This window comes from Lottia gigantea (genome assembly GCF_000327385.1).
Source record: "Lottia gigantea unplaced genomic scaffold LOTGIsca_44, whole genome shotgun sequence".
NCBI classification, from domain to species: Eukaryota; Metazoa; Mollusca; class Gastropoda; family Lottiidae; genus Lottia; species Lottia gigantea.
The window spans coordinates 1,132,787-1,159,717 of record NW_008709540.1 but is presented as its reverse complement, the minus strand read 5'-3'; the positions used below and the strand labels follow the sequence as shown (position 1 = coordinate 1,159,717).

The window sequence follows — 26,931 nt, the reverse complement described above, 5'->3', positions numbered from 1 at the left end:
TCATTCCAATTTTTTAATTTCTACTTTTCTCTACTTGAGGATCTTATGCTGTGCATTGGGCAAGGAGGGCATTCAGCCATAGCAGCAGTATTGTCTCACTGGTGTTGTACAATGTTGAATTATGTTGATGTTTCTTTTAACAAGATTTTTACTGTCATTAAAATGCCATTAGTATAACTTAAACAGTAAATTTACCCAGTTGATTCTTCAACTGAACTGTTTTGCCACAGCTTTGTACAATCCATAGTCTATAATTAACCATGCTACATGTAATGGATGTTTCTATTTAATTTAGTAACGGGTCATTTAAATGCTATTTGAATAAAACAAACAGTAATTTTAATCAAGTAAACTTCTTATACAGTTATAAACACTGTTTTTAGAACACACTGTTTTTAGAACACACTGTTTTTAGAACACACTGTTTTTAGAACACACTGTTTTTAACTGATTGTAAAGAGGTTTTCTAAAAAATTTATTTGTATTAGGAACACTGATTTGAACTGTTTTAATGTGCATGTTCTAATTTCTTACCAGATGATTGTGGTTGTTTCAATTCCATTAAAACTAAGGGTTTTACGACAATGGAGATGTTTTATTCAAGTACTATCTTATATTGATTACAGACCACTACAGACCACTTTATCATCATTTTACTAATAGCTAGAGATTATAATTGCCAGTTTAATCTGTTCCCTAGAATTTAATACATTACAAACAATTAGTAATATTAAAAGTATATAGTGAACGTGATTTGGTTGTATTTACTGCTCATGTAATTGAACAAAAACATTTTGGTGTTATGGCCCTAATTCCGACTTATGAAAAGAGTTTATAATTATTAAACCTATAAATCACAATTCTGTCTCAATTCAAGTACAGGTGTATAAAATGTCTAGTGATGCCTGTTTGAAATTCAGGTGATATCATAAATAATTTTCAATGGATCCCTAATAACCTGCTTCAGTAAAACACGGTAGAAATTTGTAATAGTTTCAGATCTTATTATTAAGGCAAGATCTTATTCATGCCTCGTTTATTGATACACTGAAAGCTAGGTTCATAAAGCAAATAATGTCGTCCGTTTATAAGATGGGGATGTTACATGAATGTCACTGAACACCTGATCAACCGCAAGAAAATGGGCTTTGAACTGCCCTTTCTCAGTGTGATGGTAAACTTCATCTGATATCAACTCAAATTCTAATGATGTAAAATATGATCAGTTTTAAGTTACTAGAGCTGCAGAAGACGTCAAAGTGGAGATTTTCCTGCAGTAACATGCCGTTAACTTCTTCGTTATGAGCCTCGTTCTGGATTCAATATGGATGACGCATGAATAAGGTCAATGTCCACCATTCTTGCGGTAGCGTCCATGTTGATGTATTCAATGCCTTGCACTGTTTTGATTTTATGTTTACGATCGTTTAACTAAATTTCCACCCTGTCTTTATTTTCCAGGTAAAGGAAAGGGGACTCCAGCTTTAAAGAATGGTATACACTGTACCAGAGTAGAGTGGGATGAAGACTCAGATGTCAGTGACTGGCAGGGATTTCATTAATTAATTTCCCTGATTAGTTATCTTTTAATTGATTTTTAAATTTGTTTGAATAACATCATAGTGGCCTATCAAACCACACCATTACATATTATATATATTGTACCATATTCTGATCGAAACTCAAAATAACCATATCAAGGTGTTCCAAACTAAAACATTTTAGCCAAATTTTAGATATTCATCCTGGTCCAAACATAGCTTGAGCATTCCACTTTATGTTCAAGTAGTGCAAGTGGTAATCAACACAAACATATTATAGCCAAATTATAGCCAAATTCATGCAAATCCTGGTCCAAACATAGCATGAGCATTCCACTTTATGTTCAAGCAGTGTAAGTAGTAATCAACACAATGTAAGTTTAGTCTCTATAGTTTCTATTACTATATTCTACTTCAATATAAAGTGGACTACTCATGTTTCATCAGACCCAGATGAGCAGAAATAAATGGAATAAAAATATTTATCAAGGATCATCATTTTGATTTTTCTATTTGAAAATTGTTGAAATGTAGCCAATTTTCAGTTCGTGTGGCAGTGAAACCTGTTTAAGATTTGTCTAATTGAGGATATTTTAAGAACCTTGTCTAATAAAGCCACGTAAATGTACATATAGAAATATTAAAACAGAACCTAAAAAAACATGCTGTTACTCAAAGTTTCATGCTGTGTGATCTTCAGGTAGGCAGGAAGAGCGTATAACGTGAAACTCTGAGTAACAACGTGTTATTTTTAGGTTCTGTTTAAATATTTCTACATAGCTCTACAATTGTTATATTAAGCAGTATTTTAACAGTGAGAAGATTTTGTTATTGTAAATGTAAATATATGACTGATACACAAAGTTTGATTTGTATTGTTTCATTAATGTTTAAGGACCAAGATTTTAGTTTGTTTAGTTTATCATTTTTGCTCATTAACATTAATATATCATCAAGGTGCCCTTTCTTCAAAACTTAATTTTAAATGATTTTAATAATTCAGTCACTTGATTGGTTAATCACTAAAATCAATTTTAATTTGGTTCGTTATTATCCAATCAGATTACTGTATTTCTGGAATCTGGAGTTAAGTTTTTGAGACTTAGGACCAAGGAACCAATTGATTTGAAGGCTCAAATTTCGCTGGTAAGCTGTTGAAACTATTACTGATTGGCTTAGTTAAAAGTTCCCGTTTCTGAGATTAAAGTATGATTGGTCCAGTTTCTGAGATTTATGATTTAGATCCAATTTCTTGAAAATGTAACACATAGATGCAAAAAAATTTAATTATCTGATTGATTTCTGTTAAATATATTCAGTATGACTTTCAGTAGAACATTTAATGTCATTAATCATCATCATTAGCCTCATCGTCATTAGCCTCATCATCATTAGTCTCATCGTCATCAGGTGTGAATAAAGATGTTAAACATTTTATTATTCGTTACTAACAAATCAGCTGTCTTAAACTCTGAAATCAGTCTAACTGTGTAAATAGATTATGTACAGTAGAGGTTATCAATACAGTCTAAAATAGAATCATATCTACACCATGTCCAGATCAGTATCCATTGTAATCACTTCTCTTTTCTTCTGCATTTATAATACTACATTCATTCGCTGCTTTCAAGAATTTGGCTCAAGAGTTGCTTCCCATTTTAGCTTTTAAAACTCTGTGAATATTACATGAAATGTTTGGTGTATTGTTAAGGTCTTCTAGTGTTCTTACTAAGTTCTGTACACAACTTATTTTAGCTATTTTGCCATTTTGCCAAATATTGTAGATTCAAATTACTTCCATTAGACACCTTGACCTTGTTTTACCACGTTGAAAACCTCTGGTTACGTAGCACAGTGATAAGGATGATTGAAATATTATATGATTCCACTACAATACTAACTGGATAGAGATTGTAAATGATGAAGCTAGCAACCTTGTTATTAATGGTTTCACCCTGAAAATATTTTGAAAAATTATATTGACATGATGTATACTGAATCATATTTGGGGCAAAAGACTATAAAAGTCATATTTTGAAACTTCACAAAAATTATAAGGGGATACAAATGGGGGTACAAACTTTTTCTGGGGATACGATTGCCTCACCTGTATCCCCCCTGGGGCTCCACTGATTAAAGTACATGTTTGTAGATTTGTTATATATAATGAATTATAAACATTTTCAATTGTTAAATAAAACATCATCATGTGATTCTCTTATTTCAACTTGCATTGTTTGTATTTATCATTTCAAACGTCCCTCACACCATAGCAATCAACAGTTACAAATGGCCTATTAAGAATAGCAGTCTAACTCATCTCTCGTGCCACTTTTGTTATCCTCAACCAGACGCAATTGGTTGTGAGGGCACCTTAATTGATTTATTCAATAGACTCATTCAGGGGTATAGTATATGCTTTTAATAGAACACATTTCCAGCTGCTACAATTCCATTTCAGCCATCTATGTCCCCTTTTCATAATTAAAATCAGACTTCCTGTTCTTGTACAATTTAACCAAAACTTTTTGCAGGTTAGACTGTTGTCACTCTCAGGCCTTGTTTTATCATTCAAAGTATCTTGAGATGAAGTGAAGCCACACTATCAGTGGAGGAGCTAGGTTTACGTCTGAGGGGGAGGAGGCGAAATATCTGAGTTTGCCGAATTTCTAACCTATTACTTGCTTTCATGTATTGGCTCCACTGCACACTATAGGGCTTAATTTCACAGATTAGTGGGCAGAGTTTTTGAGTGAGTCACCTGACAAGTGTTTATTGGAGCCATTATATTTGGGACATTTGTGATGATTTATTGAGGATGTTTAAGTATTTCCTTAGTAGTAATGAACACAATTAATGTCTAACTGGTATAGTTTCAATTATCCCTGGACATTCATTCTTGTTGATTCTTGTGATATTTGACACCACTGACAGGTCTTGAAGAAACAATTGTTTGACACTAAAGGTACAAAACAACTGGTAAAAATGTGAAAAGTTTATCAAAAGAATAAATTAAAGAATGAACATAATAAATATGAAAAATATACCATTTATATACCCACTATATAACAAACAATGGAGTTTTACGTCATACTTTTCAGCACCATGTGGGCTAATGGAGACGGGCAACACCATGCAGGGTGCAATGAGGGAAATTTTGTCAGGACAGCGGCATTAGCCTGCCCCACTACATAAAATATAAATATTAAAAATTCAACAACAGCCATTTTGACAAAATGACGTTTACACCTGAACATAAACATAATCTACTCACAAACACACAAAAACTCATAAAAATAAGATTTATGAACAGTAATAATATCCTCCAGGCTTGAACCTGTAGCGCAGTTTTCCCAAATATAATCTTGGCACACCTGTTTAATTTTTGCCCAACCAACAATAGCACAGGATATAAAATTTAGCGTTTAAGCTTCTACCTTCCATGATAGAGATTTGAACCCACGGCGCTGTATTACCGTAATCTGAGTTTAAAAGTCATAAGAATCTGTGAGAGTCCAAACAATAGAATAAGAAATATAATCATAGTCATAACTATAATATAATGACTGATACTAGTTCCTATGTCCAGCCAGGACCCCGTGTCTTGTACCAAGAAGAAAAAATGCTGAAAAAAAAAATAGTATAAAAACAATTATTAACTTTTTGGGAAGTTATCTGGTTTCACTTGATCGTGAACAAGTACTTGCTGGTTGCAGCCGTGGAATGATAGGCAAATTATTCATACCAGCAGACCACTTTAACCCTGCTTCACAACCTACTTGGGGGGGGGGGCACCTGTAATTTTGAAAATCTGTCTTCAAAAGGGAGCCAAGAATTTAAACACAACTCTGTTCCATATGGAACATATTGCTTCTAATCTTTGTTTAGCTATTTGACAGACATTCTTATTTTTTAGGTATTGTATTAAAGGGACAGATGCTCCATTTTTGGGGGTTTATCAGAGTTTTGAAAATAAGTAAATAGTCTTCAGAAGTAATAGAATCTATCCCTTTAACATTATGAAAAACTCACCAAACCCATAAAATCAGACATGATGAGTACCAGTAAAAATAAAGCCTTTGTTGGTACTCGTGTTATAACATGTACACCTCGAAATACACACGTTACTATTAATAGAGGTATTAAATTCTGAAAGATAGAAATACAGCTTTAGTGGATGATGATATTGATCGTGAACAAGTACTTGCTGGTTGCAGCCGTGGAATGATAGGCAAATATAATGATATTTACCCCCAGAAACACAGAAGATGATTTTTAGCTAAAAAACAGTTGCTATACTCAATCTTACTTTGACTTATACCTTGACTGCAATAGCCACATTTCTTGTATCACAGAAGTTGTTAAATGCAGCGACTTGATTGGATCGTATTCTTGCATAAACAGCCATTCAGAGGCCTGGACAAAAAGTAAATAATCACCAAGTCACAATGTTTACAGTATTTCTATTGAGGGCTTTGATTGGCTGTATTCACTGAGTACAATCCAATCAAATTGCTACATTCTATGATTTAACAAAGGCAGCTGCTGCCGTCAAGGTATATGACAAAGGCATCGAATGCATCAGGCTTTCATAGTGTGCAAAACATAATGAATTAGAATTTTCACCACTAAAGCTATCCCACATACACAAAAGACTTTTTTAGATGCCAAAGCAACATATTTAGTTTGATTAATTTAACTTACCTTCACCATCATTAGAAATCCCATAACAAAAGGATTAAAAACAGTTAAAAAACAATACACAGATGATGGATCAAAACTGAAAAGAAAAAACAACTATGTTTTATAAAATTTGAACGACATATAGAAGCGAGAAGCACATATAACAAAACACAAGATAATATTATAGAATATAACACACTTCTTTCATAAACTAACCTTATTAAAAAAGTGTGTTATATTCCATAATATTGTCTTGTGTTTTGTTAACTATATTTTACAAGGATAACAAATTCACAATTCACAAAGGAATTGATCATGTGACAAACTGAATGAATGACAAAGTCACATGATCAACTGTGTTTAAACGCCAATAACGCTATTGAGACCAATGGTTAATTCTTATATATCTATATTCAGATATTTCTTTATTTCATTACTTTATCTGATTGGTTATTATTTATCGAGTCATTGTTGAGCTTTGGGATGTATTCATACGCCATGTGACAAATTACAGTTTATCGAAAGATAAACGCCAGTTTGCATAACTGGTTTATAGAAGGGAGTGGCAGTTCATCACCACAATAAAATAACAGAACCTTACCTGTTGATACTGGCAATATTTCCAGTTCCAAAAAATCCTATTAACGTTAAAAATATCTTTATTACTGGTTAAGGAAATCAAATAATATGAATTTCAAATGATATACTCGGGTGCATACAAATTAATAGCAATCTAAATAGACTGAATGACAGCTTAAATATTTAATTTCTTTGTATTGGAACTGAAGTGTTTTTCCCAGATTATCTGTACCCAATTGTGGCTGTACATAAATCCAGATAAGAATTCACAGCCATTATTTAGCTTTATCTCTGCTAGAAAGGTTAAATATAGCTTTATGTTTTTACTTGACCATAGATGTGCACAAATATGTTTGCTTAACCTAGGTTTAACAATATTATATTCAAATATACCATTAGTTGCCAATCACAGCCATACGGAACCAGAAACCAAATCACTGGATTAAAGTGTAATGTTACATAATACATATTCTGTTCCCAGTAAAGAGAGTACAGATAGCGAGGTTCCACTGTAACTGAAACAAATGACTGAACAAAACTTTCCAACATGTCTCCGCCTAAATAACTTCTCTTAGAAAGGTCTTCATTGTAATTGTATCAGTTTGTTAAGAAAAGGATACAAAAAAGAAAGTTCTACGTAGATCTGAAATCTCTAGAGATCTGGTGACGTCATTATGATTTTTATTACTTAGTAAAATCTCATTATCAAAACTAATCTCACTTAATTTCTGAAAATATCAACAACAACAAAATTAATACAGTTCACATGAGAACAATGTGGCTGCTTGTGTAATCTGAGGCTATGATTGGCTGTATTCGCAAGTCTACAATCCAATTAAATCACTGCATTTCCTAAATTCCATGATACAAGAAAGGTGACTATTGCAGTCAATGTATTTGACTCATCGTAATAGCTTGACATTGTAAAGATGTTAGGATAGTGGCAGATATAACAGATTATATCATAAAGTTTTTAAAGTTGAACAATGATACAGAAGATAACTTACTTTACGTGATTTATTTTGTGAGTTTTCATTTTCCATAGACAACCAATAATATAACAACATACATAATGATGATAGAAACAAACCTTCATAACTAGAGAGTTCAGTTAAAGAATTATATATAGAACACATAAACATTGTAAAAGAAGACTCATTGAAAGAAATCTTGGGCTAATACTCAATAAATAAATAACTTCTCACTCCTGTTTACTGTAATTATATGCCTTAGAAAATCGAGCTTTTCTAATGAGGATTGCATATCTGAAACACAAGTCGCTAGCATGAAATTTGAAAGATTAATGTGATAATGCTACAAACATTGTGCAGTAAGGTATAGTTGTATTGTATTTTTTGTTTGATACAATCAGTTATACACCTGTAATAGCTGCTTCAAATTTGAGTAAAATCTCAGCTGAGTATGAAAAAAAGACTGTACTGTAAGTTGGGCAAAAGTAACGGCACTAAAATTCTCAAAGGATACGTAATGGACATGAGCTGATATAAAGCTGTAAATGATAAACACAGGCTGGATAATCTTTCTTCTATACTACATGATGATAACAGAGGTAGACTAGGACATAAGACTGAATATACAAAGAACAATTAAATGAATTTGTTACATGAAGAATATTCCATAACATTCAGTCATTCAAGATTTCTCTGTATCACTATCTAAATGATATCAGAGGCTGAAATAGAGGCAGATGTTTCGATCTAATCTTCTCTTGTTAATATAGCCTCTAACACCAAGACATTTTTTGTCGCAGTTGGGACTGGAAGATTGAGGCTACTGTGTTAAAATGAAGGCTCTTAAGAGGCTGAAATTTCAATGGTAAGCCGTGAATACTATAACCGATTAGCTTAGCTGACAATTCTCATCTCTGATTCAAAGGTACAAATGACTGAATGGGCAAACTTTGTCTTTTAACTCACCTAGTAACGTCCAACTAAATATTTGACATGTGACTGGTAGGCCTTGACCTTCATTGATACTATTTTTAGTATCAAACACCACACATGTTGATAAAATAACTAATATAGTCTGGAAAACATAGACACAATTCATTATGTTTGAATATATATAGTTAAAACAAGCAGTGGTATTTCTATGAATCACTAAGAAAGCGGGCGAGTAGGGTCCACAGAATCATCAAGGGGGGGTAAGCACGATGTACAATGACAAGAAATTTGAAAGTTCAGGGTCCAAGGCCGGGTCAGTCTCTTTTTCTAGAAATTTATGCGAGCAGCTTGCAATATATAATTTAATAACAGATCTAAGAATAGTATATATATAGAATTTAAAAAAGATACGCTAAATGATAAAATATTAAAGTTGTTTCTAAATAAAATAAAGAATAGTTACCTCTAATAGTAAAATATAATTAATACTTTTAACTTTTTGAACATCATATTGTCTGAAAAATAAATACAGGTAAGAGGGGCTGACATGGAAAAAACATTTAGACAATCGGATGCGACAATAAACCGAGGCCCTGTGTTCTTCAGGCTGTACATGTTAAAGATCCCTCAACAGCTGGAAATCGAAAAAGAGCATCCTTGCAAAATTTCTCTCATTGCACTCTGCATGGTGTTGTCCGTCTTCGTTAGACAACATGGTGCAGAAAAGTAGGATGTAAAACACCATCCATTTCATTTCATTTTGAAAAATAAACTGCAATAACTTCCATATAAACTAGTTATAGCCCAGTTAAGTCTGTTTTTACAAGGTTTATATACACTGAAAATATCTCTGTCTGTAATATGTTATAATTACCTTTTAGTGATAATCAGACCAATACTGACCTGTAATATTCCAGAACATAATCTAAAAATAAACAGAGAGAGAAATTCAAACATAGCTTTTCTGCATCCAGTGGGTTATGATGATGGAGTGTTAAAGAGTTGTGTGGATAGTCACTGATGTAACATTATATCAAAATTATTATCTGCTCCCTGATACCAAGTAAAATATCCACAATTAAACACGGTTAGAATTTTAGTCCGAAACATCATCCTCTATTCCAGCATCTGGTAACTATTTTGACAGTTGGCAGCTGGATGGGGTCAGGATTTTCTCGGTCCGTGTGAGGATTTTAAACCTACTGATTTATCTCTGATAACTGTCAAAATAGCCATCATACAAGATGTTTCAGTCTAGAGCAATATGTTATATTGGTAAGTGTTTAGAGACAATGTGCCCTTCCAAAATATGTTATGAATATGCATTACATGATGACCACAATTCAACACAAGTATCAAATATTTTAGAATGTGATGAGGAAACGATGTGCCCTTCCCTAACATCTTATGAATATGAATGAAGTAATAACTTACACTAAAGTATAGTTTGAATTCTGACCGACCAATGGTAAGAGAGGAAATATCGCTAATAAGAGACAGCTAATACTCCAGCCAATCTTCGTACACTGAAATTTATAATCCATGACATTAAATTTGGCAAAGAAATACAAGAAATATTCATAGCACATAAGATTATAGTAGAAATTCAGAAATAACGTGCTGACCAAGAATAGAACTCACGACAACCATTTATTTGATGTAACTAGGCAAACAACGTCATTCCTAGGCTTTAACCAAATGTACTACAGTCTGTGTTACAGGTTTATAACTGCTATACACTTTTGGTGGGCGCTCGATAGGAGAGTTCTGCACGTGTTCACTAAAACAAGTTGGAACAATGTTCAGAACACGTTCCATCTGCCGAAAAAAAGGTTGAAGTAGACAGAATTCATAACGGTGGAGTAAGGAATAGATGGGCAAATTTTGAATGTGATCCAGTTCTGTACTGTTCTATTGAAGCCAGAATTGGAACAGGGGGAAACTGTTCAGATCTAACCAATCGAGGGCCACCTTAGATAATTCAGTACAAGTGACCTACCTTGCTAGCTGTATTGGAAGAAGAAAGAGGCCAAACGGCCATTCCTAGTAATACTAGAGACAATAATTCACGATAGAAAAATCCTACAACCTGAAATAGTGATAAATCAACAAATAATACATAACGTATAAATATATTCATATCAATTAAAGGGATTTTGGGGCGTTCGGATTTGATTTGTAGATTGCCGTGATAAATTATAATTTGGGTAATCAAAGAAAATATTGGATCGCACAAGGGATCATTTTGACTCGCAAACTGCCATGCAATACCGATTAACTTTAACCCTGTGTGTAACACTACTGAATAATATCAATATAATATATATCTTACCAATATCTGTAGTCCTAATACTGTACTAACAATAGACAAGGCTAGTTCAACCATATTGTTTTTATTAATCATTCTTCTACTGTTCTCTATTATACTTTTACATCTATAACAGAAATGAAATGTTGTTTTACTATTCTGCAACTAATTGGGCTAATGAAGAAAGCCAAAACCATGCAGTGTGCAATGAGGGAAATTTGGACACAACAGTGGCATTAGCCTGCTCTTTTTTGATTTCCAACTGTCGAGGGATCTATAAAATGCACAGCCTGTAGCACACGGTGTATGTGTTTATTATCACATCTGAAAGACTAGACGCTTTAAAATGAACAATTTCTCAACTGTTATAAGAAATAACAGCCCATTGTACCTTTGATTCTTCATTACAAATCAAAGGAGAAATGAATCCATATCTATCAGAACAGAAATGAGCAGATCAATTAATTTTACAAAACAGGTACATGAATCTTAAAATGGAGATGTGTACAATAAAGTCAGTAATAGGGGCAATTAAGACCACAAAACCAATAAGTTCTGTGAGTCACAAATCTTTAGTTCAAAGGTCAATTTCACATTCTGAGGAGAAATCAGTTTGAGTTGAAATAAGAATCTGGCCAATATCTTCTGTCAAAAATTACAAATAATTACAAAATTTCTCACCCATGTATAGCTTTATTCCACAAGACAACTGGCAGTAAACAATATACATAATACATTACAGGTGCGTGCATCACTGAAACACAAATTCAAATATATTCTATATATAAAATGGAATATTAGCAACTGCTAAAACAGGAGTCGACTGTATACATTAAATAATCTGAAAAAAATTGCTTATTTTCCACAAACAGCCAATATATTGGATAAAATTTATAGATATTTTCTATAGCATGTATTACCCTATCTTCACAATGTCAAGCTATTACGAACTGCATCTTATACCTTGACTACAATAGCTACCTTTCTTGTATCACAGAATGAAGCGATTTGATTTCACTGAACAGCCAATCAGAGCCCTGGACATAAAGCCTATAAACATTATGGCTTATGGTCTGTTGACTTTCTGTAAAGGACTCTGATTGGCTGCATTTACAAACGTGAGTGATACAAGAAAGGTGGATAAAGCAGTCAAAGTATAACATACAGTTCGTAATAGCTTGAAAATGTGAAGGTGATATATCTAATCCCTCATTCCTTGATACATGCTATAGTAATTCTTCGGCAAACCACTATCCGCACATATAACCGGGCTCGAAGTCACCAAATGAACATCGCCACTCAACACATAAGAGATAGAAATATATACTTACTGTATAGTAAGGTTATAACAACTAGACCAATCATATAGAATATCATATTAACTAGACTAGACTGACACTGTTTCACCTGATATTTTAAACTAGAATATCTGTGTAAAACTAACTGTAATACGAACGCCATCCATCCTAGAAACCCTGATACGATACTCGTTCTAAAATATAAACAAACGTTTCGAAATATCAAAACTGGGTCCCATTCCATAAAAAATCTTATTAAGAATTTGTCTAAGATGTAGAGTTTTACATTGAGAAATATCAACAAAATTGATCTTAAGATTTTTTGTGGAACTGGGCCCAGAACCTGAAGATCTCATAGAGTGAAACTCTGAGCCACTTGTTCTTGATCTTCACAATGTCGAGCTATTACAAACTTCATCTAATACCTTGACTGCAATAGTCGCTCGCATCATAGAATGCAGCTATGTGATTGGATTGTATGCCAAAGAATAAGCCAATCAGAGCCCTTGACTGATAGGCTGTTAACATAATGGCTTATGACCCACTTATGTCACAGGCCCCTACTTCTAATCTATTTGAGCCATTGTACTTACCCTAGAAAAGATCTATTATAGGTCTGGTAATAATTTAAACCTTGTAAAATAGTCTGAATTAATTCTTGTCCTTCTGATATCTACAATCAAAAAAAACCCCAATGAATTCCTTCTTTTAGACTACAAGACTATAGTGGCACTTGATTGGTGAGTTCTGAACAAGTTCCGTTTGTTCCAATTCTGTCTTAAAACGGAACAGAACCAGATTATGTCACATTCCAGATATTCCCTTGTATTTCTTTCCCTGCCATTTTGAATTCTGTCTGCACCTACTATTTCTTCTGCACATGTTGTACACATTTTGAATTCTGTTCCAACTTTTTTGAATGAATGTCCAGTTGATTTCAGGAATCCCCCCCAGGAGATATGAAGGACTAAATTGACTAAAACTTCTTTGAATTAGGTTACTTTTTAATCAAGTTAAATAAATTTGGATATCAGAAAAAATAAATGTCCTTCAGCCCCTCATTATATCTAGCTGTCCTGATGAAGAAACACTTGCCAAGTTCTTTGTAAATTACAAATAGTTGAACATCAGATTTAAATAAACTATAAAATTTGTGAGAATCAAACTTACTGCTTGTTCATGTTGGCCAGCTTTTATCAGGGTTTTCAAATTTCTTAAAGCATTCAACTGAAAATAAAATAATAACACAATGAGTTATATATACAAAACACTTCATTTATCAGATGAGTTCAGAATTGTTGTTTGTTGTGCCTTGAAGTGAAGTACAGAACATCAATAATGAGAGAGCTTGTTAGAGACTGATTGGCCAGTTAAGAAAGCTGCTAATGTAAACATGCTACCCCATGGTAAACCCTCAATTCTAACATCAGAGTATACATAGATCCAAAATAGCATGCTGTTTAAAAGTTTAGATTTTTGTTGTCATGTTCCAAGACAGAATTAAAGATATTTTTTTATTATTTTTGATTCAGCTATGAAATATGAAAAAAGACAGAGAAAGGGACATGCCTTACCTTTTTAGTAGGAGTAAGGTCTCTGGAAAAGAAAACAGAAATTGAATGTTACCACTAAGACTATTGATGAAGTATAAATATTTTCAGAATTACAGTAATTTAAATCTTATTGGCTAATTAAAATAAAAAGTCAAAATAGAATCTAATCATCGTCCAATCAGATGGCAAGAACACCAAAATCATAAAAGTATATTTTGAAAATGGCCCCAGATGGTGATTAGTGATGTCATCAATCACTTTATTTTAGTGAAATTGCAAGTACCAAAGATGTCTGATTGAAAATTGATGCTATCAGTGTCCCTATACACCTACAAAAAATTAGATAACCTCTTTAGAAACCCTTTAAAATGACATACAGAATATACAATATAATAGAAATTACTCACTTGAAATATTGGAATGTGGCAGAAAAGGAACTTTCTTTAACTTGCTCCATTTTTACCTGAAATCAAAGTGGTTAAGTAGGTGGAGGGAGTATAAATGTCATGTGATTGAAAAATTCTAAATAAAATAAACTTTCACTTAAATTCTGATTGGATGAAAAACTGAGTTAGATTCTATATTTTAATAGTAAGTGAGGGTAAACAATACCTTTAACCCTATCAACCCTAGCGGCCAGTTTACTGGCCACACACAATATATACCTGAGCAGTCAGTATACTGCTGTTACTAAGTGACATCATACAACGTTAACATCATACACTTTTACTTTTATTACTTGGAGTTCAGGGTATATGATGTTATACTTCATTTACATTCAGGGGTCAAAGTGTTTGATATAATCTATTCAAAACTTTGCTATTAGATATCATATGCTTACAGATTTGAAGGGGGACATTCTAATTTTGATAAAGGTTTAAAAACAGAAGAAAAATAACTCACATCAAATTGTTCCATGATCTGTCGAGCGTTGGAATATAATGCCTCAGCTTTCTGCCATTTTGTTAAATTTAAATAGTCGACTGGTAGACTACCCTGAAAATATTTTTAAAATTTTACAAAGTTGTTAAAATGGATACATTGGTTAAATCTAACTGAAACTCTGAAAAAATGTACTTGATGTGATCAACCATCAAAATTATAAAGAAAAATTGCTGAGAGATATAAATCAACATGCAAAATTCCACATGGATAAACAGTCTAACAGAGGGGCAAAGCATGCAGTCACTTTGTGAACGATAATGTTTATTTGCTGTATTAAATGGAATAATAGATTCTACTTACTATACAGAATTTAAAGGAAAAGAAGCTTCACAAGCTATAACAATTAAACAGAGCATACTCAAGCTTTCTAGTCAGTTACAAGATGAAATAATAGATTCTACTTACCACAGAATTTAAAGGAAAGAAGCTTCACAAGCTATAACAATTAAACAGAGCATACTCAAGCTTTCTAGTCAGTTACAAGATGAAATAATAGATTGAACGTACCACAGAATTTAAAGGAAAAGCAGCACCAATTAAATAGGACATTAATGGAGTTATATCAGCCTGTAAAATAAATAGCATAAATAACACTTTACAATCAGCAGACAAATGTTCTAAGCTCTACACAAAATCAAAATAATTTCATTTTCTATTGTATTTTGTCAAATGACCAAATATATGAAATGATTTCTTACACCATATCAATCTTACATATCTGTCAAATTTTATGAGAAAATGAAGGACTTTCCACATTTTCAAAATTTTAAAAATATTAAAAAATAAGCAAGGAATGACAATAAGATAAAGAACTCTACCTGTTCCACATCTGTTCTTTCTAAATGATTTAATCCCCATTCTGAAAGACCAACATTGTCAAGGTAAAGGAACAGTTACTGAGTTGAACTAGCCTACTTTAGAGCTACCCCTGGCCGGGCAGGTTTTTGTTTTCATAAAAAGATATTACAAGCATGGAACAGCCACTGAGATGGACTAGCTTACTTTAGAGCATGAAACAGCTTCTGACTTTAACGGGCATCTACTGATTTTGAATTCATATTAATAATATCATATTTTTGGGGGTAAAAGTAAAATCTTGTTTGCATTTTTCGAAAAATTAAATTCTTACTTTCATTTATCAATATTACTCATCTACATACCTTGACAGAATTTATCCTGAAATTGGCCACACCTTTCCTGTGTCTGGGGTCCACGTACCCCTGCCCCCCAGGCTACTAATGGGGTCAATGTTTCACTTGGATGTCCAGCACCATGTGAACCTAAAAAATAAAATAAAATATAGATTTTTATTGTTTCCCACCCCATTTGTTGACATGTGGACTCAATGGATTTTGATCTGTTGAACATTTTGTGTTTGTCATTGATACATTAAAATGCCCACATTTTATTTTATAATCCCAGAATATTTACTTCTCTGCAATTTTCAAATATCTTTCATTAAAAGCAGAATGAAACCAGATCTCTTTGTCTAAAATAAAAAGTATCTTACCCCAATCTGTCATGCCATGGTCTGCAGACATGATATATGCTGTCTGTCCATCATGGTTATAATATGTTTCTATCAACTCCTCTATATCTTTAATACCAGTATCAACATACTCTATATTCTTAAAATATGCTCTGAAACAGAATCAGGATGAAAGAATTTAGTTCCAGAATAATCTCTGCTTGTGTTCACGTTCAAATTGTTAAAGGTGCAGTATGTAAAATATTTATTATTAACAAATTTTTTTATGAGTATCAAAGACACTGGTATCATCAATTTACATCATTACAATTTTCAATCAGACGTCTGTGGTTCCTGAAATTCCACCAAAACTAAGTGTTTGATAACGTCACTAATTGAGTATCATAGAAGGCATTTCAGTGGTGACATAGTAAAACACTTAGATTAGCTAAGGATGCAAATTGATGCTACCAGTGTTCCCGATACTTGTAAAAATTATAAACCTCTTTCAAAGCGATTCAGATTCTAATAATTTTCTACACTTACTGTGAATACGGTTTCTGAGTATGACCTGTTGTATCTAAACCAAGTAGATGAAGAAAAAACACAACTTTATCCTGGTTTAATTTAAACTGTAATTCTTCATCTTTTCTAGCAGCCTCAAAAAACTCCTGAAACATGAAAATATTATCAAGTTGAAATTGAATTTTTTTTATCATCTGTAGTCTTTCTTCAGTTACATACATATAAAGTTTATTGATGTCTCACTTTACAAAGAGACCCCAACAAAATAATTAGAAATTGGATTTACAAGATACAAAAAGATTTGGTATATTTCTGAATAGAGTTGAAATGAGAAAATAAAGAGTATCAGCAAAATAGTGAGTTAAACTTTATCAAAAACCACAGTATCTGATAATTGGTAATTTACTTACAGAAGGCTAACAAATGGAAAAAAAGCCTAAAAAATAAGCCTAGAACTAAATAAGGACTGACCTTAACCCTATCAAAAACCCAGGTATCCAATCTTCTCATGTCTGTATCTGAAGCACCAAAATCTTCTAATTCTGCTGAATAACAATTTACATACACATGGTCTCCGCTGGCACCTGAAAATAATAGGTCATGTTATAATATCATTACTGCATTCATTCATGGATAAAAACTACACATAAAAATTGAAGCTTTGCATGTACTACTGTAAATCAATCATAGAAGAAAGCTTTTATAAATTCTTAATTCAAATTTTAAACCTTACAAGGGAAATCTAAATATTCATTTTTTGGCACCAATAGACAGCCTCTTCATAATAGCTAAAAGTCAGGCTATTATGATATTATCACACATTCCTGAGAAAGGGCACATTAGACCAATTTCTCACTGTTGATTGGGTATTAAGTGACGTCACATAGGCTATTCATTCATATGAAGTTGCCATATTTTCAATAGATGACATCATTTGTGTCATGTGCCTCGCATTTGATGTGTTCAAAACGAGGCATTATCAAGGTCTTAAAGGATTGAATATTTCATACACTGACCTTTAGAGAACATGGGTAAAACATCAGGGCTGCCCCAAGACCATGTATATCTACTCTCATTAAATACTGAATCAAATTCTACTGGATTCTCTTTCCACCCTACAATATATATCAATATACATAACATAACATTCATTAGGGGGAGGGGGAGGGGGAGGGAGAGGTGGAGAGAGATGTACAGGAGGATTCTCTTTCCTCCCTACAATATATAAATCACAATTCAACATTTGGTAACTCTGATCAATTCATATATTGAATTAATTTGACATTATCCTGGGCGTAGGGTTTGTCTTTCAAGCCAATAATAGTGCATTGTTTTATTGTTCAACAGCTACACAGATTTATACAGTGTATACAGGTTTTTCTGTTTATACAGCGATAAATTGAAAAATTGTTCAGGTCATTCCTTAGATAAAGAAAAAAATTTTCGGTTACATACTTATACTTTGAATGAAAATAAAAAAGGCTATCATAAAAAAAATTACCTTTAGCCACTGCACTGACATCTTCATAGAAGCCAGCTATCAAAGCCACATGGCCTGGCCGTGTTTCAGTTGGTACTCTAGTATGGGAGACACCCCATGATCCTCTCGTTTCTATTATACTCCTAGAAAATAAATCAGAACTCTATTTTCAGTATGCTCACAAAATTTGCATTTATTTTGTCAATTAGATCCAAACTTAAAGCCAAAGATATTATATTTTAGCTGAATTTGCTGGGAACTGAAGTTTAAAAAATTCTTAGATTATACTTTTAATACATTTTAAGATGCAAGTTAATTTAAAAATATTCTTAAAAAAAAACTTTTACCTTAAATAAGGAGCCATGGATTTACCATCCTGATCGACTTGATAGAATTTATCTGCTCTCAGGCCATCAGCAACAAACAGAACGAGGCGTTTAGCAGGAGGGGGGAACTCTGATTTGTGCGGTGTCATTCCATGGACCAGGGGTGATGTAAAGTAAATATCAAAAATGGAATAAAACAGGATCAGATGGACTGCTACACCGGCAATTATTAGTTGCCATAGTAACATTCTTGCCTGAAATAGAAAAGAAAGATAACTTTATCTTAGGTGAGCATTAAACCCAAATTACAATTTTCAATCAGACGTGTGTGGTTCGTGCAATTCCACTAAAACTAAGTGTTTGATGACATCACTAATAGTGATAAAGCATACAGTATTTTGCAATTAGTAACATCATCAAACACTTAGTTTGAGTGGAATTTCAGGTACAACAAATGTCTGATAGAAAATTGGAATGGTGCAAATTGATGCTAGCAGTGTTCTCAATACACATAACATTTTTTAGAAAACCTCTTTACAATCATTAACAAATTTTAAACAAATAAATAGCACTGAATACCTGTTCAGAAATTTAACCTTAATGATTACAATAACCCTCATATACTCTGTAGTAGCCTGTTATGGCCCATGGCTATTTAATATTAACCTTGTAAAGTTTTACAGATAGTAGATATGGTGAGATGAACAGATTATAGCCAGATTGGTGCAATCAAAATTTTAAACTTTTCTCGGATGAATACTCAGAATCAAAGCAACACTACGTAGATTGCTAAGCTTGGATTTGATTATCCAAATAGGGCTACGATTCTCTCGAATTTTCCTAAGATTACAAAGTTATTAATGAAAATAAAAGTTTTACCGAAACACGGGTTTTTGCAGTTTTCGCCGGCAAGGAATTTTATGAAGAGTTGTCTTCCCTTGGCTAATAAAATAAGAAACACTAAATGATTGGATGATGATAAGTGAGCTACCAATCAAATTCTTTCTTACAAATTCATTGAATTTTACGTCAGTGCTTTTCTTACCTTCAAATTTAAAGAGTCAAACCGGAAGTTTCAAACGTAAACAAACTTTTTACGATTAATTTTTTGATATTTTTACATTTTGTTGAATCTAATGACTTGAATAGGCTAGAAAGTGATGGGTAAAATCGAGTGGGCCATGTGGGCCAATGAACAAGCTATAGCATCTTCTGCAGGTACTTATTATTTGTTTTGTTGATTGTCAATAAACTGTTGTATATGTACCGTACATACCGGATTATAATGCGCATCAGTATAGTGCGTACAGATAGTTTGCACCGTTCTCATTAAATAATTTTTGCAACGTTTCAATTCACATACAGGAATCTTTATCAAGCACAAAACATTAATGATAGGAAACAGAACAACAGGTATATAATATGCACCATTCTCGTTTGAGCTTTTGATTTTATATTTTAAAAGAAGCCGGTGCTATGTTAGATAAATATTTTTACTTTTACTCGCTGTTTATTTAATTCGATCCTACAAACCAAACTGTCCCCTGTCAAAGCATCAGATACAATGGAAGACCAGTTTATAGAAGTACAGTACTTGCTTTTTATTTTTCAGTTGTGTTATTAGGAGGAATTATTGCTGTAGCAGGACAGTTCCCCAACTGGCCGTTTGGTGCTTATGGAATGTATCCTTTTCAATCTGTAGATCTTCATTAATTTTAGTAATTTTTATTTAAGTCTTTTTTGGAAAATAGTCAGTTAAAAAAGTTTCAGCAAATTATTTTATTTCAATTCAATTTTTCTTTAAAAAATGTTAGTCAATTCAGCTGTAAAAGGGTATATATTATCTTTTGAAGATCAATGCCAGAGGTTGGCCAGGACCAGCTGGTATGAAGGATCCTCTTTATTTTAGTCATCTAGCTGTAAGCTAATATGGAAATGATCAATACCAGGAGGTTTGACTAAGGTACAACTGGCAGAAAGGATTCCAGAGAGAAATATTGAGAGGCTATGTTATTATTCTTGTCAATATGATTGTTTCGTTCTTTCTTTTCAAAAGTTCCAATTGAATTTCTTTTCCTTAAATAAAATCTTAGAGTAGCAGGAATATTGGTGGCACTGTTGGAATATCCCAGAAGTAAAAGACAGAATGGAAAATGTGTAGAAAGAAAGTAAGGTTTTTATTAATAAAACATAAATACCAAGTTTAATACACTGTCTCATTTAGATTGAAGGCAATGCTTTACAGGCACTATGTAACTGTCAGATAACTTGAATAATATTTATTTTGGCCATAGATTGGTTAAAATCTGGCAATAGAGTCTGAATGGACTGAAGTCAGTTTTGGTAACATCAAGATATAAATCGTTACTTGTCTGAATTTTTGCATAAAAAATTGCAGAGAATTTGGTTGATTGCTTGATTGATTGATAACCTAGAAAGACCTGGCACTCTTTATTCAAGATATCATACAATACATAGTTGTATAACTTGTGAAAGGTAACAAGCTACTATTCAACAGAAGGCACCGGTACAGGTTTAAAGCAGTGTTAACTAAAGTCTAGTATGTAAAATGGAAATTCGTAGTACTTTTTAACTGTATAATTTGTGTAACTTTTGACTGTTATTTTTAACATGGAGGTTTCAATAAATTTCCATTGTAAGTGAATTCATAGAAACACTCCTTAGTAGTGAGAAAGTTTTTGATTTTAGTTTTCAATTTTAGATTTCAGAGACCATTGAGCCGAGTTGTTCAGTGTTGTGGTTTAATAACCAGAAATTATTTTGTTAGATTTGTCTTCTATCTCTTGTAAGTACATTTCCCCATGTCTTCAATTTTCCTTCTGTCAATCACCATGGACTGAATGTTAAACAGGACCATGTCACTTTAGTGTATTGGACCAAATTCTAACCCATGTGATATAACGATTCTATGTTTGTCCCCATCATGATCAAGTCTCTCTATTCACAGTATTCAGACGTCAGTCATATTGAATCCAGAAGGCAAACTGAAAGTTTTAAGCCCATTTTTTTGCTGTTGATTGGATGTTTAGTGACATCATATTGGCTTTTCCCCTCCATATTACACCGTCATCTTTTCAATGGATGGCGTAATTTGTGTTTTGAACCTCGGTTTCAGTGTCTCAAAAACAAGGCATGAATAAGGTCTATTGACATTAATGTAAATACCAAAATTCACAGTGCAATATTTTAACAGTAATTATTAAATAATACTATTATATCTATTTCTATTGCAGGTTAACTGTACCATGTTGTTTTATTCTACCAACGTTATTAGGAGGAATGTGTTTTTTTATTACTAGTATTATATATTTTGTGGTATGTATTTACATGTAAAATAACTTGATTTCATTTCAAATTGTTGGAATTGTTTGAACGATGCCAAGTATGTAGTTACAAATAACTACATCAGACTTGATAGGTAGATACAGCTAGAAAGAGGCTCTAGTCAAATGGTGCTTAATCACAATTCAAAATCTGTTAATCTATTCCTTTATCCGTTAAAAAAGTGTTCAAACTAAGTTTAAAAGAAAAGTATTTGTTGTTGAAAATAAAAAAGAATATATTAAACTGATCATATTTTTTTATTTTGTAGGCAGCCATAAAAGGAGAAGAATGGAAGCCAGTTCTGGAGGATTATAAACCCTCACAGGGCCCCACTGTGATAGAAGCCCCTAGACATCCACCACCAAGACATCCTCCTACACATAACCCTAACAGGGCCTCTGAGGTATAGCAAGAATCTCGAAGAGAAAGAAGTCACAAAGCCTCAGAACTGTAGAGAGATTTTCATTTATGTTGAACTAAAATATCCAATTTATTTTGTCCCTAATAAAGCTCTATACTAATTAAATTGAAATTTCAAAAATACCTGCAATACCCAATTTAATTTCACCCCATATAGAACCTTAAAATGATACATTTTGAATTGGAATTGGAAAAATACCCTATTATGCCCAATTTAGTTTTGTCCCTAATAGAACCTCAAAAAACAGAAGAAATGCACCCTTTTGTCTTTTGTTTTAAAATGCAATATACTTTTTACCTTTTAATTTAAAGATATATTTTATTTATAGTTCAACAAAAAAATTGTACAAAACATACACACGAGTAGTCTACTTTATTTCTAGATGGTTTAATTAATATTGAACACTATATAAGCATTACTAGACAGTTTCAATTAGTATTGATTCTACTGAAAAATGAAATGGACTGCCCATCTTTATATTTGGATCATCCTCAGATATGAACTAATATCTTAGGTGGAATCAATAATATTGAATTTATTTGTGGAGTATCAGCTGGTTCTGATGACATATTACTATTCACTGTGTTTTTATGACTATAGAATATCTATTTTTGTATCATGTAGTATTTACAATAAACAAAATGGACATTTTTTGTTTCTCTGTTTACTACTTCTCTTCTGTAGAGGCACTGGCTCGGTAAAATCATCCTTCCTTTGCCTATTACAGTTAACTCACACAATAGTGCAAACAAAAAGACCCACAGTGGCAATGCCCTAATCCCAGACCTGATGGCAATGGAATAGCTCAGTCAGTAAAGCGTTGAATTGCTGTCTGCAATGCCTTTTGGTGCCGTTGGTTAGAATCAAACTCAGGAAAAAATCCTGATGGGTGTGCTAGTGCTTCTCAGAGACAGCCCAAGACAGAGATACATGGATACAAGATCTATTATATCTTTTTAAAATGCTAAATATATCGCATACACAAAATGAAATTAGGGGACGAAAGGGGGCGTAGATCGACTTGATTGTTCAGAGGGGTAAGAGTGAAGAAGTTCCTAAAAGCTTCTATGTAAAGCACTGGCCAAGGTCACAAATAAAGAGATAAATGTTCAATACAAGATAAGGTGAAGTTAGCATAGTTAGTATTAAGTTAAAAAAAAACACCCACGAGTAATCTACAATAAACAAAAGTCTATAATATGAAAGTTTTCTTGTTACCAGTTCTAAACGAAGAGAGTATGAATAGGTTCTGAAAAGATAAACATCTATATATAAGGATTGAGGGGTAAGTAATATATCAGGAGGGACACTGGTGAATTAATGTAATTGGTCGGTTATCAGAACTTTTACGGAAAAGGGGCTAGCCCCACACTCCCCCCACCCCCTCCCTGTAGCTACGGGCCCGATCGCCACTGTTATCTTTTTAAAGGCAGCATGACTTGATAACAATAGCTATATTAAATAGATAACAAATCAAGTGATAGATAACAAATCAAATGATAGATAATAAACCATATTAATATCTAAATATTTCATCATGGCGAAGTTTCGCCCTCTTACCTGTGTCGTTATTTTTATTGGGTTATTTGTCTGCAGTCTAACAGAACATGTCAAATATAACGGGTAAGCATGTCTCTTTCATTCATCCAACCACACATGTTCACATATTCAATATTTTTATGACAGGGATCACCGTTCAAAGCACACTTACACGTATTTCCGAGTCCTGCTATGTTTTACTACCTCGTATTTGATTTGATTACGAGTTCTTTATCAATTGAGTTATTTTCAGACCCCCACCCTGTAAAATATTGGGGTCTTACAAGGATATATTTAATTTTTCAGACATCGAGTTATAAGATTCACTCCACAAAATCAGAGACAATTTCAACTGGTTGAAAAACTTCAGACAGATCCACAACAGGTTTGCTTCATCTCTTTGATCTTTCTTTGTAACATAACGTATATGCTTGATATTGAAGCATATACCCCCAAACTAAAAAAAAAACAAAAACAAAAAAACATCACTTTATTGGAAATGATCGTAGCCTAAAAGCAGAGCTTGACGAATCAACCATGTTTTAAGTTTCCGCGTTTGCTTACCTGATAAAGTTTCAATTTCACTACACCGGTAACCATATGCTAGAAACCTACTTAGTGTCAGTGGAATCGCAAGAACCGCACAGACCTGAGTGAAAATTAGAATGATAAAAATGGAAACGTCTTTGATAAACAGAATGGTTTGAAACAGAAATCCCTAGAAGCAAGATAATTCCGCTTATCAAAATCGAGAGTAACAGTTGTATAGTAGTGGACTCCTCCAAAGAGAAGTACCATCAGGTGTTTCGAAAAGAGTAAGCATGATCTGCTTCGCGCGCGACAACCACCACTACTATATAGGTCAACGTCATGAGAAAACGAATCATAAAAGAATTTCCCATTTCAGATCGACATATGGCACAGATCAGCAGGAGTGGAATGGCCGTTAGATATATCTGGTTCTGCCACAGATCTGGTACCAGTGCTGGATACGTTTGGAAAGGCCGGGATGCACGCTGAAACGTTAATAAACGATGTACAGATCTATATTGACGCCCAGTTGGAATCTAATCAAGGTATTCCAGGAATCGATGATGATTTTGATTACAGTAAATATCATAAGATAGAAGAGGTATGGACTGCTGTTATTTTAGATCGTTAAAAGTTTAATTATTTTGATTCTCAAATTCACATGCGATACCGCTTGAACACTGTGGTGTACCCGATTCATATATTGTTATCCTCCTATCTTATCAGAATAAGACAATTGTCCGCGCTCATTCGTCTTTGCCTCCCTGTGCTGTTCGGAGCAGTTATAAAACGATTATTATGAAAATGCCACGAAAAACAGCTCATGAAGGCTAACATCTTTAGATAACCGACTCCGAGAAGCTAACACATTGAATGGCTTTTTGGATTCAGCTACAACGATGTTTTTGCAATCTTGCAATTAATAAAATCCTGAGTTAATTGGTGTTAGCTTCTTTAAAATTGACCAAAAATAATTCATAATTCAGATTTTCTTTTCCAGATTGAGCAATGGGTGAAGGATATCACCCAGGAGTATTCCAATATCTCCAAGATGATCACCATCACCAAATCTTTTGAAGGTCGCGAAATGCTGGCCATTCAGGTAGTTAAATTTCTAAAAGATTTGAAATACTTTTTATTATCTTTCGAGGATGCTTGTATCATCTTTTTGTGCTTTAGATCAGAATCTGATTGAATTGAGACAATATCGCATATCACTGTTAAAAAAGTACCCAATAAATCAATTGTATTGATATTGATATGTGAAAACAGAGCCTGAAACACTTTGTTACTCAGTTTCACCCTGTATGATCTTCACAACTGACTTATTTCTCGGCGGAAGTTTGAGAAGAGCACATGTTGTTCATATTCTGTTTTTATATTTCTAAATTTTAAAACAAATATTTTAGCAATAGACAATTTGACTCAATCCCTTATCTGATTACTTATAAACAAATAAGACTTTTATGTAATTTTTGCCTTTCAGATTTCAGTACCCACGAACTCAACCAATCAACGACCAGCAGCCTTTATTGAAGGTGGTATTCATGCTAGAGAATGGATTTCACCAGCTACCGTCATCTACATGGCTTCTCAGGTCTGTTACTATCCCAGAGTCTCAAAAAGGTGGGGATTTTTAAGGTGCCCTAACTTTATGACTGAACAAGTCATTCAAGCCTTTTTATATGCCCACGTGGAAATGTATATGGCCGTCGCCCCTGTCCGTTGGTTCGTTGGTCTGTTGGTCCGTTAACATTTCTTGTGAACACAATAGAGACTACAGTTTTTATCTGATTTTAATGAAACTCTATGTGATAATGTATATTGATGAGATCTTGGTCAAGTTCGAATTTGACGATTTTTCGATGAAATTTTTTTGAGTTATTGCCCTTGACTTAGGAAAATCGCGTTTGTGAATTTGTTTGTGAACACAATAGAGATTACAGTTTTCAACTGATTTTAATAAAATTTGGTGTGATCATTTATATTGATGAGATCCTGATCAAGGTCGAATTTGACGATCTTTCGATGAACGGTTTTTGAGTTATTGTCCTTGACTTATATAAAATGCTTCAAAATTTGTTCATGAACACATTAGAGACTACAGATTTCATTTTTACGATGAATGAAATGAATGGAGTTTTACGTCTTTTTGTTTATATTGATGAGATCTTGGTCAAGTTTGATATTTCAACGATTTCACTCTTAACATTTTTTTCCCTTGATATTAGAGCTGTGTGATTTTAATAATTTGATGTATTTAGGATATTGATATTGATTTTTAAAAAATTTTGTGGAATTACTCAGCATAAATAACTGGCAGTAAATATATATATCATTGAATTCAAACTAATAAAATTTCTTTAATGTGAGAAAATACGTACTTTAGTCACTATCATTTCTGACAGCTGCCAGTGGGCGTATGTTACCTTGCTTGGCAAGTTATCTTTGTTTTTAGATGTTGGAGAATTATGGCAAAGATAAA

The 26,931-nt window shown here is 33.1% G+C and overlaps 3 protein-coding genes across 3 annotated transcripts in view; 2 read left to right on the top strand and 1 right to left on the bottom strand.

The window, feature by feature from the left end:
• Nucleotides 1-5,013: 5,013 nt before the first annotated feature.
• Nucleotides 5,014-18,858, bottom strand: LOTGIDRAFT_123580 (hypothetical protein; the record flags this gene model as incomplete). The annotated part of the gene is made up of 28 exons (XM_009060761.1): nucleotides 5,014-5,166; nucleotides 5,574-5,690; nucleotides 6,246-6,321; nucleotides 6,826-6,881; nucleotides 7,424-7,531; nucleotides 7,811-7,901; nucleotides 8,289-8,391; nucleotides 8,741-8,913; nucleotides 9,582-9,632; nucleotides 10,142-10,233; nucleotides 10,707-10,796; nucleotides 11,040-11,133; nucleotides 11,697-11,769; nucleotides 12,347-12,507; nucleotides 12,907-12,986; nucleotides 13,484-13,540; nucleotides 13,888-13,909; nucleotides 14,274-14,329; nucleotides 14,770-14,862; nucleotides 15,319-15,378; nucleotides 15,630-15,670; nucleotides 15,972-16,091; nucleotides 16,322-16,452; nucleotides 16,826-16,950; nucleotides 17,276-17,388; nucleotides 17,821-17,919; nucleotides 18,306-18,427; nucleotides 18,632-18,858. 28 exons carry the CDS (start codon nucleotides 18,856-18,858, stop codon nucleotides 5,014-5,016), a joined length of 2,784 nt encoding a protein of 927 aa, XP_009059009.1.
• Nucleotides 18,859-19,770: 912 nt separating this feature from the next.
• LOTGIDRAFT_86582 (hypothetical protein) lies at nucleotides 19,771-22,328 on the top strand (the record flags this gene model as incomplete). The annotated part of the gene is made up of 6 exons (XM_009060666.1): nucleotides 19,771-19,828; nucleotides 20,223-20,292; nucleotides 20,704-20,778; nucleotides 21,333-21,416; nucleotides 21,865-21,946; nucleotides 22,224-22,328. Coding segments are annotated over 6 exons (474 nt in total), but the record flags the coding sequence as incomplete, so codon positions are not given.
• A 1,563-nt stretch (nucleotides 22,329-23,891) lies between these two features.
• Nucleotides 23,892-26,931, top strand: part of LOTGIDRAFT_204246 (hypothetical protein) — a 5,931-nt gene continuing 2,891 nt past the window's right edge. The window contains exons 1-4 of the mRNA XM_009060760.1: nucleotides 23,892-23,999; nucleotides 24,222-24,300; nucleotides 24,823-25,047; nucleotides 25,447-25,548. Of these exons, the coding sequence (XP_009059008.1) occupies nucleotides 23,914-23,999; nucleotides 24,222-24,300; nucleotides 24,823-25,047; nucleotides 25,447-25,548 (492 nt within the window). The 5' untranslated portion in view covers nucleotides 23,892-23,913. The remainder of the gene's footprint in view (nucleotides 24,000-24,221; nucleotides 24,301-24,822; nucleotides 25,048-25,446; nucleotides 25,549-26,931) is intronic.